The 15,557-nt window shown below is 39.2% G+C and overlaps 1 protein-coding gene across 1 annotated transcript in view; it reads left to right on the top strand.

Moving 5' to 3' along the window:
* The window catches only part of LOC138153285 (palmitoyltransferase ZDHHC11-like), a 176,653-nt gene that overhangs the window by 117,853 nt on the left and 43,243 nt on the right, over window positions 1–15,557 (top strand). The window contains 2 exon segments of the mRNA XM_069077424.1: window positions 528–680; window positions 12,625–12,736. Coding sequence (XP_068933525.1) covers window positions 528–680; window positions 12,625–12,736 — 265 coding nt within the window.

Genomic DNA, 15,557 nt, shown 5'->3' with positions numbered 1-15,557 from the left:
TTCAGAGGGTAAAACAGAAACTTGGAACAGATACAGTGATAGATTTGATATGTTGATGTTACATACAGATCACCATATTTAGTGGGGGAGTAAGAGAGAGGATGCTTGGGGGTCTTCCCAGAAGACAGGACAAGGCTGGAAGAAGGTATAACCTTTCCCTCCACAGCACTTTGCAAACCTTCAAGCACTAGACAAATCCAAGTTACATCCAGTGTTGGTTATCCCAAGCCTTCCAGTAAAGATTTCTACAGCAGGTGGGATTTCAAGAATTCTCCAATTTTAAGTATGTTAAAAGTCTGCAAGTATTGCCAATAACTAGGATTTGAGGTCGGCGGGGAGATCTGTTAAGATTTTTGTTTGAGCATGACCTTTTTAGGAAAGGAGAAGCAGGGGGAGATAAATCCCACTCCCAAAGAAGCTGGTTTCAGTGGTCTTTGGTTCTTTATTAGAAATTTTGTCCAAAGTGGTTTGACTCCTAGAGAGAAGAATTTGACCTCCACCCCCTTTCTTTTCACTTGCCTCCTTAGAGTATCCTCCCAGTGTGTGGCTGGCGTTCCTCCCTTGGCTTCCAGTGCGGACATCTCCCATTGTGCTCCTGACGATAGTTGTGGTCACTTTGCTGCTGAACTTCATAAGCCTCTTGCTCCTTGGACAATTATTAGGGTTCCACCTCTACCTAAGTATGTATTTATTTTTCTTTTTGTCGAGGCAATTGGGGGTAAGTGACTTGCCCAGGGACACACAGCTTTTAAGAGTCAAGAGTCTTGCTCCTAGGACAGCTAACAAATTGCCCTCAGGGGGTATATACATACCCTTTGAGGGGTTTATGTATGTGTGTATGTATATGTACGTGTACACATATGTATTTTGAAAAGACACTTTACTAGGTTTCCACCTCTACCTATGTATGTTTTCTTTTTCTTTTTGGCAAGGAAATTGGGGGTAAGTGACTTGCCTAGAGACACACAGATAGTTGTGTCAAGTGTCTGTGGTCATATTTGTGGTCAGGTCCTCCTGACTCCAGGGCCAGTGCTCTATCCACTGAACCACCTAGCTGTCCCCTAACTAATTTATTATTAAACCAGGACTGGGCTGCTTTGCTGCCATTCCTGCTCTGTTTTAAAATCTCTAAAATTCATCTTCTTTTTCCCCACAATTATCCCAAAAGATGTGGATACACACATGAAAATAGAAATATATAGAAATCTATATTAAGATAGAAATAGATGTAGATACATATAAAATACACATTATTATAGAGATATTTAATGTATACAATTAGTGTATACGTACATACAAATATATGTATGGACACACACACATACATGTTTTGCAAAGACACTTTACATCCTTTATCTTATTTGACATATTACAATAATCCTGGGAGGAAGGTGCCATTTTTATTCCCATTTTTACATGTAAGGAAACTGAAGCAAACTAAATACATAGAAATATATGTAATAGATAGAAACGTATACATATGTGGTACACACTATTGTGGAGATGTTTAATGTATAGCTTTTGTGTGTGCTTACATACATGCTGCTGCTATTCAGTTCAGTCATGTCTGACTCTTTGTGACCCTGTGAACCATAGCATGCCAATACTGTTGGTGTGGTTTTCATGCTAAAGAGGTTTTGCAATTTCTTTTTCCAGTGGATTAAGGTAAACACAGTTAAGTGACTTGCCCAGGGTCACATAGCTAGTAAGTGTCTGAACCACATTAGAACTTAGGTCTTCATAACTCCATGCCCAGTGCTCTATATACTGAGCTACCTAGCTGCCTTGTATAAACAGAAAACATACATATATTTGTGTGTATGTATGTGTATATGTGCATGTACACGTGTGTTTTGCAAACACTCTTTACATACATTACCTAATTTGACCTTTAAAACAAGAATGGGAGGAAGGTGCTATATGTTATTCCCTATTCTTAGGGATGAGGAAACTGAGGCAAACAGAAATTAAGTGGCTTTTCCAGTCACACAGCTAGTAAGTATCTGAGGCAGTATTTGAATTCAGGTTTTCCCAACTTGAAGTCTAGCATTCTGTTCACTGCATCACCTAACTGCTTATATTTAAATTTTAGCTAATATGTGTACGTGTATATATTCATCAGAGAAGTTTGTTCCCCAAGCTGATTTTGCTGCTCAAGATCTCCAAGTGAATCAGTCTGTAATGAGGAATTAGACTAAAGTAATACCTTAGATTTATACACTGAACTTATTATATATTAATTATTGTTAATATATTACTATATATTATATACTAAGTATTAATCTATGAATACTTCCATATTATATATTATCAAATATTAGGAAAACAGTCCAATAGAAAGAGTCCTGGCTTTACAGTCAGGGGACTCAGGTTTCTGACTCTGCCAATTACCCCTGTGTGAACATAGCTCAATTATTTCTCCTCTCTGGGTTGCCTCAGTTTCCTCATCTAGAAAATTTGGGCATTGGATGAAGTGGCCTCTGAGGTCCTTTCCAACTCAACCTATGACTCCTTGCTTCCGAGCACTTTCTGTACAGAATCTCACTCGATTCTCAAAATACTCCAGGAGGTAGACAGTGTAAATATTATTACTCCCCACTCTTCATATGCAGACACTGAGCTTCAGAGAAGTTTTAGAAATTGGTTCAAGGTCCCAAGTCTTAACGAGAACTTGAAAACTGTCTTCAACTGTCTTAATGAGTGATCCAAAGTGGTATGGGCTGCCTTTGTGGAAAATATAGATTATATCTTTGTAGGTAGTATTATGTATGTAAAGTGCTTTGCAGACCTTACGGAGCTACATCAGTGCTGGTGGTGATGATGATAATGAAGAAGAAGATGATGATAAGTGGGTTTCCTCTCACTTGAGATCTTTACAAGAAGCCCAGAAGTCTCAGGTTATGAACCTTATTGAGGAGAGTGTTGAGGATATTTTTAATTAGGTAACGGTCAGATCACATGGCCTCTGAGGTCCCTTCTAATACTAAGAATCTGATGTTCTATAAGGAGATGTGGTCACTAGTTTCTTAAGTCACAGGCAGGCTAAGGTGGACGAGGCATGAAAGAAGTCACTGGATTTGACAGTTAAAAGATACCTTGGAGAGAACAGTTTTATTTATTTTTTTTTTGCTTTTTGGAGGGCAGTTGGGGTTAAGTGACTTGCCCAACGTCACACAGATAGTTTTTGTATTAAGTGTCTGAGGCCGCATTTGAACGTAGATAGGTCCTCCTGACTCCAGGGCCAGCGCTCTGTTCACTGCACCACCTAGCCATCTTGAGAACAGTTTTATTAAAGCAAGGTTAGGGAGGAGGCCAGATTACAAAAGGCAGAGAAATGAGAGGGTATGGAGGAGGTAGCAGACATCGACCAGTTCTTTCTAGCATCATCTAAGGACCAGCTCAGGGCAAAGGAAGGGTAGTTGTTGTTGCTGCTGTTGCTGTTGCTACTGCTGTACTATTTGTTGTTGCTGCTGCTGCTGGTGGTGGTTGCTGCTGCTGTTGCTGGTTTTTGTTACTGCTGCTGCTGCTGCTGTTGTTGTTAAAGAATGCAGAGACCTGAGCATAAGTATAGATGACAGGGAAGGAGCAAATCTTTCAGTTATCTGGGATCAAAACTTCAGTGCTATACTTAAATAGATCTTCTCTCACCCCCTTCCTCCCTCATCTAGGCAGCATTTGTTGTGTGTAGCATCTAAGTCTTCCTTTACAATTCCACTTACAAGTCACTTCCAGGATTTCATCACATCCTGCCTAAACTACTCATGTACACTCCCCACTAGGCTTCCTGTTTCCCATTTCTCCTCCCTCTCACTCATCAGAACTGCAATGGCACGAAGTGGGAACATGTTCTTCTCTCCTCTGCTTCCTGATAAAACACAAGACACCCAACTGGCCCCCTGTTCCACCTTCCCACAAGTTTGTAGCTGGGTTCTCTGAACTAAGGGTGGACCCACTCTGAAACAGCAACTCTAGACTCTAGAGACTCAGGCAAGCCAGGACTTCTTCGATCAGAGGGGATGTCAGCATCAAAAGTTACATAAACCCAACCATCACAACTCTCCAAAGTTTACACATTCTTTAAGACCCTGAATTCCTGTAAGATTTGTAGTCTCATCATATCCTGTCATGTATAGCAAATTGTCCTTTCTTAGATTTGCCTCATCTTCCCAATTAAACTGCTAGCTCCTTAAGAGTAGCACTGTGCCTTCTGCTTCCCTTTAACCCTCACAGAATTCAATACACAATCTTAAACATGATTGATTCAACAAATGTTCATTGGAAAGGTAGATTGGTCTAGAAGATTAAGCTCAGTGGTTTAAATTTCATGTAGTCAGAAAGCAAGTTGTCTGGGGTCTGTTTGAACAGTAGAATTACATGAGATATCTGTTGTTGTTATTGTTATTGTTGTTGTTCAGTCAAGTCCAACTCTTCATGAACCTAAGGACTCTAACACATCAAGCTCTTCTATTTCCCAAAGTCTGTCCAAGTGCATGTTCATTGAACATGCTGACCAGCTTCCAACCTGAGAAACTCATTTTCCTATGTCATATCTTTGAGGGTTTTAACCTTTTCATGGGATTTTCTTGACAAAAATAATGGATTGGTTTGCCATTTCCTTCTCTAATGGATCACCTTTTGTCCAAACTCTCTACTATGACCTGTCTGTCTTGGGTAACCCTGCACAGTGTAACTCATAGTTTTATTGAGCTGTGTGAGCCCCTCTGCCACAACAAGGTAGTGATACAGGGAGGGGAGATATCTATAGACATTCTTAAGTTCCCTCATTCACCACTTATGCTATATTTTTTTACCTAGACCTGTGATTTTCATTGGTATAGGAAGCTCCCAGAAAAAAAAATCCCTCTACCAATGTATACTGGCACCTACTCTTCAATTTAGAGTAAAGAAACTCAGGCTACCAAGAGTTTGAATGGCTTGATCAGGGTCACACATCAGTATGTATCAGAGGCAATGCTTGAAATCAGATTCTCTTGACTCCAAAACAATCCAGCTGTCTGCTATGCCTTCCTTCCTCTTCCTTGTAATATATCAAAACATTAATTTATCTAAGCTTCCCCATTGCCCAAAGTAATATCTCCTCTTGGATCTCTCCATTTCCTTTGTTTGTGCCTCTACTGGGTACTCATTATACTTTAATTTTTGTTAGTTATTCACGTTGTCTTATTTGGACTTTCAAATCTAGGGACCCTGTAATCTTCACTTTAGAATCCCCTAGCAGTTAGTGTTATGCTTTAGACATTATAAGTACTTCATAAACATCTGTTCATTTTAATTGAATCATAAGAAAGATTGTTTTACCTGTTTGCTACTGCCGTCAAATCAAATGAAAAGGCTAGATTGATTCTGAGACATCTGCTTATAGTAATGGCTACCATGCATGGGTCATTTTTACCGCTTAGCTAGCATTAAAAAAAAATCTGCTCCACCATCATTATTTAGGGAGCATCTTTTATTTGCATAGTGCTCCACTGGGGGACTGGGGTGGACGGAATAGGAATCCAGAATTGAGTCTCCACCCTCAAGGCAGAGGGTAAAATAAATAAAATCTGAGAAAAAAGGATCATGGAGATAGCACTAGAAAGAACCTCAGAAACCATCTGGTGCTGCTGCTTCATTCTCACAGATAAAAACAGAGTCCCAGCGAGATTAAGTGACTTAATCTTAATTAATTAAATGACTCCAAGTTCACACAAGGAATATCAGAGAAGGGATGGGAACCCAGATCTTATGATGCTTGAGCCCAGTGCTCCTTCCATTGGACTAAGCACATGAAACAATGGCAGGCAGGGCTCCAGGTGGATCTTGAAGCACAGCTTGGGGTTTACAGAAGTGAAGAAACAATGGAAAAGCATTTTTTAAATGAGCATATTTACTATATTATAAAACTGCCTTTGGATTTGAATTCTGAGGAGAGTCATTCTATGGGTAGTAGTGCTCAGTGAATTGTGTCTTTATTTCACATGTAGTTTTTCATGTTGTTGATGTTTCCATTTGGAAGTGACCCTGAAGGGATGGAGGAACAGGGAGAGGTAGTTTCAGTCTTTGTAGATTCACAGGGATTGGGATGTATTGCAATTCTTCCCACTGAGTGGTCTGCTTTTGGGAACAAAGTCCTATCTGAACGTGATTGAAAAAGAAGAATAGGCAAAAATTAGCTAGCATGACTTGGAGTATATCTAAACTATGCTGGGGAAGTATTCATTTATTCTTTGCTTAAACATCTCCAGATTGTTTTTTTTCGATGTATGCTTTGGAATGCTTGTTTCATTGCCCTTGCTTCAGTGGTTTATAATTTTATACTAAGAAAACTCTTCTAATCTAGTTTGAGAATTAATTTTTCTCTGAGACTTCTCTTTTATTGAACCTTAGGTTAGGGTTAGTCTAGTGATCTAAGAATCCACTTGAGTAGTTAAAGTACAGGTGTGCTTTCTTATTGGTGCCATATTATGGCATAGAACACAAAGTGTCAGCAATTATACCTGGCTTTCATTAGTGCGTCAGACATACTGGATAACATCAAAATAAGTCTTTAGGGGCTCTCAGTGTGAAAACCTTCCTCTTACTTCATGTCACAGATACAAGTTAAAGGTACTCTGAGTCCCAAACAGGAAAATGTCAGATGAGTTAACTAATCAATCCACAAGCATTTACTGAGCATCCAAGTAAATGTAACATGTTGTGCTTGTCACCATAATGCATATTTTTATTATCATTCATTACATACCCATATTCTGCTATTAAACGAATACTGTCACAATACTCGATGTTTATTATATTCTCTTGATACAGTACTGAGCATTTCTAAAGCTCTTACTATTCTGAAGTTTAAATCACAGTTTCTAGAGCATCCTCTTGAAGAATGTCTTTTCAACTAATTTACTACAAAAGCACGTGAACTGCTGGAGTTCAGGTCATGATGCCAGGAGCCATGGGATGTGTGTTTTTCCCCCACCAAAGACTATGCTAGGAATAAGAATGGAACACTTTATACTTGTTTGGCTGTAACCATCACTACCACTATTGTCTCATTATTTTTCTTTTGCAATACTTTGGAGTACTTCCCAGATAATAAGCAGCTGAGAAATAGGCGAGTGGGATAGATTGAGAAGAGGGAGTCAGAATTTGAGGTTGAATCCTCATTCTGTTATTTATTACCTGTATGACCTTGAGCAAGTAACTGAGCCTCTCAGTGTCCTCATCAATAAAATGAGCTCATTGGTACAGATGGCCTCTGAGGTCTCTTCTTGTTCTAAGTATTTGGCATTTTGATCCTAAAATTATCTCTCCTGAACCTTGGAAATGAGTGTGGGTAAAACCCCTTTATGTAGATTGTAATCCTACCCTGTCTGTCATTCTGTGTGCTTCTCACTCATGTCTTTCTTTCCTTCCCTCCCTCCCTCCCTTATTCCTTTTCTGCTTTCCTTCCTTCCTTCTTCTTTCTTTCATTCCTTCTTCCATTCATCCATCCTTCTCTCTCCCTTCCTCCTTTTCTTTCTTTCTTCCTCCCTCTCTTCTTCCCTTCATCCCTCACTTCCTCCCTCCCTTCTTCTCTTCCTTCCCTCTTTCCTTCCTTCCTTCCTCTGTCCCTCTTTCTTCCTCCCTCCATCACTTCCTTCCTTCCTCCCTCTATCCATCCTTCTTTCTTTCTCTTTTCCTCCATTTCTCTCTTTCTTCCCCCTGCCTTCTTCCCCTCTTCCCTCTCTTCCCTCTCTTTCTTCCTTCCTCCCTTCCTTTTTTCCTTTCTTCCTTCCTTCATTCATTGGTTCCTTCCTTCCTTTATTCATTGGTTCCTTCCTTCCTTCCTTCCTATCATGCAGTGAAAAAAACTCTGGAAAAACCCACTCCAGTATCTTTGTCAAGAAAACCCCAAATGGGATCAAGGAGAGTTGGGCGTGACTGAAAAATGACCTAAAAACAACAAAGCATATAAAAAGATACAGAATTGTTTTAGGGGGTCAGATCAGTCAGTTGGAAAGGCTTCATGCAGAAAGTGTTGTTTAACATGAGCCTTGTTTAACATAAACCTAGGAATTATAAAGTAAGGGAAGAGCCCCTTCCAGATATAGGGCAAAGGCATAGAGATGGGAGATGGAGTGCCCCATATAAGGAAAAGTTAAAAATCTATTTTGGCTGGACTTTAATCTATATAAAATGTAACAATGTGTAAAAAAGGATGGGAAGATAGATAAGGGTCAGTGTCTTAGGGGCTTTAAATGTCAAACTGGAGTTTTAATCTGACCTTATAGGAAATAAGGAGTTATTGGAATTTATTGCTTTTCTGGGGGAGGAATTGGAACTTGTAGTGAAGGTTAGTTGTGATTATCGAGTCAATGATTGGAAGCAACTGTGATAATTAAATCAACCAGTCAAGTCAATTAGCATTACACACCTACTGTATGCCAGGCACTGTACTAAATGCTGAGGGTACAAAGAAGGGCAACAAACATCCCTCGTTCTCTAGGAGCTCGAAGTCTAACAGGAGAATTAATATGCAAACAACCATTTACAAATAAGCTACATACAAGATAAATTGAAGATACTGAAGAGAGGCTAGGCACTAGCAATTAAGGGGATCAGGAAAGGCTTCTTGCACAAAGTCAAATTTTAGCTGGGACTTAAAGGAAGCCAGGAGGCAAAGAGAAAGAGGGAAAGCATTCCCAGCATGACCAACCAGTGAAAATATATTGAGATGAGAGTAGAATGCCAAGTCCACAGAACAGCAAGGCCGTGGTCACTGGATTGTGGATTATGTGGAGGGGAGTATAGGGTAAGAATAGTGGAAACGTAGGGAAAATCTTGTAAATAAAGGGATTTAAAAGCTAAACAGAGGCTTTTATATGTAATCTTGTAAGGAATAGGGAGCAAGTTGAGTTTTGTTTTTTTTTAATAGGAATGATATGGTTGAACTTGTGTTTTAGGAAGATCAATCTGACAAATGAGATGAGAATATACTGGAGTGGGGATAGACTTGAGTCAGTAAGATGAACCATTAGGCTATGGCTATTGAAATGGCCCAGGTGTGAGGTGACGGGGACTGACCCAAGTTGATAGCAATGTCAGAGGAGAGAAGGAGATGTAATCCAGGCAAGAGGTTATAAGGCCTGAACCAGGACAGTGGTCATGTAAGGGAAGAAGGAAATAGATTCAAGAAATGCCATGAAATAGAAATGACAGAATTTGTCAGTGAGTTCAGAAGTCTACACTAGGTTGCTAACTTGGGTGACTAGAAGGATGGTGGGACAATTAGCTGAGATAAGGAAGCCTATTTTAGGGAGAAAGATAATGAGTTTTGTTTCAAACATGTTGAGTTGAGATGTTTATAGGACATGGGGAGGAGGGAAGGGAATAAGCTTTTATATAGCACCTGCTATATACCAGCTATTGTGCAAATATTACCTCATTTCATCTTCACAACAACTTGGGGGGGGGGTATGTGCTATTATTATTCCCATTTTACAGTTAAGGAACCTGAGACAAACAGAGGCTAAGTGACTTGCCCAGGGTTATACAGCTAGTAAGTGTCTAAGGCTGGATTTGAACTCACATCTTCCTGACTCCAGGCCCAGGGCTCTCTTCACTGAGCCTCCAGCTGCCTCTAGATCTGAGAAGTTCAGTATGCTATTCTTGATATATGACCAGAGCTGGACAGCGATTTAGGCTGTGTAAACAGATATGAGACTCATTGGCATCAAAATTAAAAATTGTAGTTGATGAGGTTACTGAGAGGGAGTGCAGAGAAAGAAGAGGTCAGAGCTTAGGACTGAGCCTTTGGGAACACACAGAGGACACTATAGAAATGATGATCTAAGCAGAAGATACCGAGACAGAGTAGATGGACAAGAGACTCCAGAGAGCAGAGGGTCCCAAAAACTCCGAGGAGAAAATATCTAAGAGAAGGTGACAAACAATTAAATGTAGCAGAAATGTTGAGGAGGATGAGGATTTAGAAAAGATGACCATATTTCTAGATTGTGAGGACAGGAAGAAAGAAGAGGGCAATAGTTTGAAGAGATGATAGGCTTTAAAAAGCTTGGAGTTAGGAGAGGCTTGGGCTATTTGTAAGCAGCAAGGAAGGAACCAGCAGATAGAAAAATTAAGATAAAGGAGAGAGGAAGAGGGAGGGGGAGAGAGACAGAGGCAGAGAAGTAGGGGAGGAGGGGGAGGGGGAGGGGGAAGAGGAGGAATCACTTGATGGAGCAGAAGAGGGGAACAAATTTAAAAGTGAGCCACCTTTTATGGAATAGTAACATTGAAATAAAGGAGGTGAGAATAGGTAATAATGTCAAGGGGACTGTTAGACATAGAGTAGGGGACATGTAGAGATGAGGGAGCTCACACTGTGAGTGGTCTCTATTTTCTCAATCAAGTGTAATGGAAGGTCCTCAGCCACCATTACAGGTGTAGTATAAAAGGCTTAAGTAACCGAGAAGATTAGCAACAGCTGAACAGGAGAGATCTTTAGGGAAAAAAAAATAGGGATAAAGAAAAAGGGTTTTACTACAGAGAGCTCAGTGGAGATTAGATAATATAAATTTGTCATCAACCCAATAAGCATGATTGTGCAACTTCCTCCAGTTCCATTCTGTAGTACATGAGTAGGAGAGAAGGATGATGGATGTAATCCAGGGTTGGGGTTTGGCAATGTGTGACAGGCAGTAGGACAAAGGAAAAAGTAATTTGAGAGGAAAGTGTAGAGTTGAATTGGTTTACAGTAGGGAAAGGGAGGACAATGAAGCTAAAGCAAGGGTGATGGCCTGGAAAATCACTTCTCAATAATTAATGGTGAGGATGGAAAACATGTTTGAGAGCAGTCAGGAAAACATAAGAAAAAATGGAATGATAGATGATTTTTATAGGATGAAGGAATTTCAGAGTTCATTCTCATGGAAAGAGAACTAATTATGGGTAATACTATCTACAGGGCTGTTGTGAGAATCACTCAATCAGCAAACATTTACCAGGGGATATAAAGAAAGACCAGAAAAATGGTACCTGCCCTCATGGAGCTTTTATTCTAATGCAGTAGACATAAATAACTATTTGCAAGATACATTGCAGAGGGGCGGCTAGGTAGTAAAGTGAGTAAAGTGCCGGCCTGGAGTCAGGAGGACCAGAGTTCAGTTCCGGCCTCAGACACTTAACACCCACACAAAATAACTAGCCGTGTAACCTTGGGCAAGTTACTTAACCGCAATTGCCCTCCAAAAAAAAAATTGTAAAAAGAAAAAAAAAAGATACATTGCAGAGTAAACAGAAGATAATCAGATAATATATGTGAGACTCTATAATGCAAAGTACTATATAAATATGTCATTGTCAATTTAATATATTAGTAAAGTAAAGGGCAAGATGGGATAGTGGATAGAGAACTGGCCACAGAGTCAAGAAGACCTAGATTCAAGTCCGTCATTCAACAGAGAATGACTGAACAAGTCACTTAACCCTTCCATATCCAGGTACTCTTTGAACTGAACAGCTGGTAACTTGCTTTGCTAGAGGGAGTTTCCTACAAACCAAAGACAAAAAGAATGAATGATTTGAAATAGTGCAAAATATAAGTTATTATTAGTATATTAATAATTAAAGAGGGACTTGAAAGAACAAAGTTCTTAGAGTTTGATGGTCTTGATCAAGAAAGGTAAGTTAAGACTTACTTTGCTTAGGTTAACTACATGTGATTAGTTTCTTTGTTTCACTCAGTATACACAGACACATCCAGTAAATAGGCAGTGAATGTAAATATACAACTAGTCCCTCATAATAAGGCTATCTCTCCATTCAAATACCTACTCAGAATGTTTTTTTGTATGTGACCATTTCTGTTTTCCAAAAATATTTATAAACCATCTGATTCTCATGTGTGTTGGCCTTAAGGAAAGGAGAAATTCAAAACTGATAAACTGATGTGCTGTGGAGAAAGTAATGCGCTGAAGCAGCCCCTGCTGCTGCTACTGTTGTTTTAAAAATCCACATCCACAGAATTTCTTTCAAATTATCTATAAGGCTTTGCATAATTAGCTTCTTTATCTAATTTTTTTCTTTTTTTTGAAATTAGGTCTCCCTATCTTACCCAGGCTAGCAGTGGCCACTCACTAGCCAATCCAACTGCTTATTGACAAGGAAAGTTTGTCCTATTTCTGACCTGGCCTTTTTCCCTTCTAGCTCTAGGGGACTCACCACCTTGGTGTGAACACCCGATTGACTTTAGAATTACTACAGCTCAAAACTCCTGAGTTCAAGTTATCCACCAGTCTGGTCCTCCTCCAGCAGTAAACATTACATGCACCATTATGCCTGGCCTTCATCTAAAATTAAAACAAAAACAAAAACAGGAAGCAAATCTAATAGTTCTTTGAGCTCAGAGAGTCACATGACTCCTTTTGGAGAATTTATTGGTTTTCAGTCCCTTCTAGTCATGGTCAACTCTTCATGACCCCATCTGGGGTATTCTTGGTATAGATACCGGAGTGGTTTGCCATTTCCTTCTCCACCTTTTCAAGAACACCTCAATCTAAGAATGAAATTAATCCTTTCTCTCTAGCCTCCTTTCCTCTTTGGATGTGTTACAATAATTTTATACTTTTCTTTGCTTTTCCTGTCCAGTGTTCCTGCAACTGAGCACCTTTGATTATGTGACCCAGGGACATCAAAAGCAAAGCACAAATCTCCAGATAAAGATTTCTGCACCACTGAAATCCTCCCATTCTGAATCCAGGTAGGAACTTAACAGGCGTGATTTATCTCACTTTTTTTTTTCATTTTTATTCTTGCAGAAATTGTGGAAAGTTGGTAAAATTGCAAATTTTATTGGCATTGCCAGGTTTAATGACAGATTCAATCACTTAGTTCTTTGTACATGATATACAGATCAATCCTTTTAAGGAATAATTTGTAAGAATTACTTTGTAATTATTTTTTAAAGAATATATGTACTCTTTATGGAATTCTGTAATTACATTAGGATTCTGTAAGACTTCTTGTAATAATTTCATAAGTTCTTTTTCTGTAAGAATACTGTAATTTTTGTAAATGTTAAGAATTTTTAAAATACTTTTTGTAAGAATTTACAAAGTATTTGTAAAGAATATTTTGTAAGAATAAGTTGGGCCAGGTGACAACTTTTATTTTAAGCTTTTTTCTCAATCATTCCTGAGGAAAGCTACCAGTGGATTTTTTTAGATTATTTTAAAACAGGGTTGATTAATATGTCAGTTTGTTTAATTTCCTTCATAGCTCCTATTACTTTAATCTGTGTCAGACACTGAAGAGATATATTTTGTAGCATAGAGATATAAAATGAATTTTTGAAAAAAACTAGGTTCCCTGAAGGCAGATACTATTTCATTTTTGTCTATATACACCCAGCACCTAGGCAGCTAGGTGACACAGTGGATAGTGTGTCAAATTTTGAGTGAGGAAGACCTCAGTTCAAATCCTGCCTCAAATACTTACTTGCTGTGTGACTTCAGGCAAATCAATTAACTGCTGCTTGCCTCAGTTTGTAAAAAAAAAAAAAAAGTTAATCATAGGACCTACCTCCCAGGGCTGTTGTGAAGATCCAGTAAGATGATTTTGTAAAGTACTTTGCAAAACTTAAAGCACCATATCAATATTGGCTAGCTCTTTGCTATTACATTTGTCCTTCGTTCTCCAAGAAGACCATGATATCAGGGAGATGATGACAGGACTTGCAGTTGACTTTGATTTGAGTGAGGGAGGGCTGTGTAAAGTCACCAGCCTCACTTTCTCCTCCAGAGCCATCTGGGCCCAGTGGCCAGATATTCATCAGGACGACTGGAGATGGCTCGGCATGTAATGGGAGATCCCCGCCCTTTTAGGCTAAGGCCTTTTCAGGTTCTCATTTAGAGTAAGATAATGGTAACACCCATTCAATGAATAGGCCTCTTTAAGAAGTAAGTCAAGGGATGGCCTCTTTAATTAGAAAAAAAAAAAAAAGAAAAAAATCAAGTTGGGAGGAAAGACCCTCATGGTTCCTGGCCAAAAGAGAAACAATTACTATTTATTATTTATATTTACTCTGTACTAGGAGGACAGGGACCTATTTTTGTCCAGTCTATGAGCTCCAGAGTGAATAGGGCTTAAGGGTCTTTGAGAAAGAAATCTAGCCAGTACACACCAAGTTAACAAGGCAGCTTTCAGCCATGGCTCTTATTACTAGTCCTTGAAGGAAAAATATTTCAAATATCAATTCCCCATATATGGGGAATAACCTGAAAAAATCAGTGGAGGTGGTAGAGCATAGGAAAAGATTGCAAATGAAGTCATTTATTCTGGCTCTGCTACTTACTTCCTGTGTGACCTTAGACAAATGACATCATTTCACTGGGCCTCAACAACCTCATATGGAAAATGAGGAGGATAGACTAGATCGCTAATGTCCCTCTTTAATGTCCTTTTAAGCGCTATGACTCAGTGAATACCAGATGGTTTGATTTAATTGGAATGGAGTTTTGGAGGTCATCCACTCCAAGAGATGAAGAGAAACCAGAGGAGGAAACTGAGGAGTGGGCTGGTGCCATTGAAAAATAGGAAGAGGCAATATTAAGAGAAGCTAAGAGAGGAGCATACTAACATAGAGGTGGTGGTCATTAGGATCAAATGCTACAGAAAGCTCAAGAGAAAATGAGGATTTAGTAGCAAAATTGGAATTTCTGCTTACCAGGCAACCTTGGAGAGAACAGTTTCAGTAAAATGGTAGGGAGGGAAGCAAGACTGAAGAGACTGAGGAATGAAGAATGAAGGGGAGGAGAGATATAGAAAAATGGCTTAAGGGAGCAGCAAGGTTAAGGGAAAATTTTGCTGGGATAGGGAAAATATGAGAATGTCAATAAGCAGGAGGAAAGAACCAATAAAGAAGGAAAGATGAGAAAGAGTGAGAGACAGAGACACAGACAAAAAGAGAGACAGAGAAATAGTAAGGGAGGAAGGGGGAGAGAAACACTATGAAGATCCAAGATAGACATAGGAAGTAATAGAGTTAAGGGTATATGTAGAAGAAATAGCCTCAGTAATTAGTACATAAATCTGATCCTCTGAAACTGAAAAAAGAAGGGGGTTGGAATAAATGATCTCTAAGGTACTTTCTGATTTTTAATCTATATATGAGGACATATGAGAGATGAGAGACTTGTCAATGAATACTTTATACTCAGTTAAGTAAGATGTGAGGCTACCTGCTGAGAGAAAGGGAGGTGGAGAAAGAGGTGGAGTTTGAGGACAGAGGAGATTTGAATTGCTTCTCTGAAGAGGACAATAGGGAAATGCTTCAAAGATCAATGGTAGGTGGGGCAGCTAGGTGGTGCAGTGAATAGAGCACCAGCCCTGGAGTCAGGAGGACCTGAGTTCAAATTCGATCTCAGACACTTGACACATTTACTATTTTTGTCTAGTCTATGTGACCTTGGGCAAGTCACTTAACCCCAATTGCCCTACCTTCTCCCCTCCAAAAAGCAAAAAGAAAAATCTAAAATAGATAGATAGATAGATAGATAGATAGATAGATAGATAGATAGATA

This window comes from Petaurus breviceps, unplaced genomic scaffold (assembly GCF_028583685.1).
Source record: "Petaurus breviceps papuanus isolate PSGF00001 unplaced genomic scaffold, PetGlider_PUasm1.0 151, whole genome shotgun sequence".
Classification (NCBI taxonomy): Eukaryota; Metazoa; Chordata; class Mammalia; order Diprotodontia; family Petauridae; genus Petaurus; species Petaurus breviceps.
This window is presented reverse-complemented; position numbering and strand designations above follow the sequence as displayed.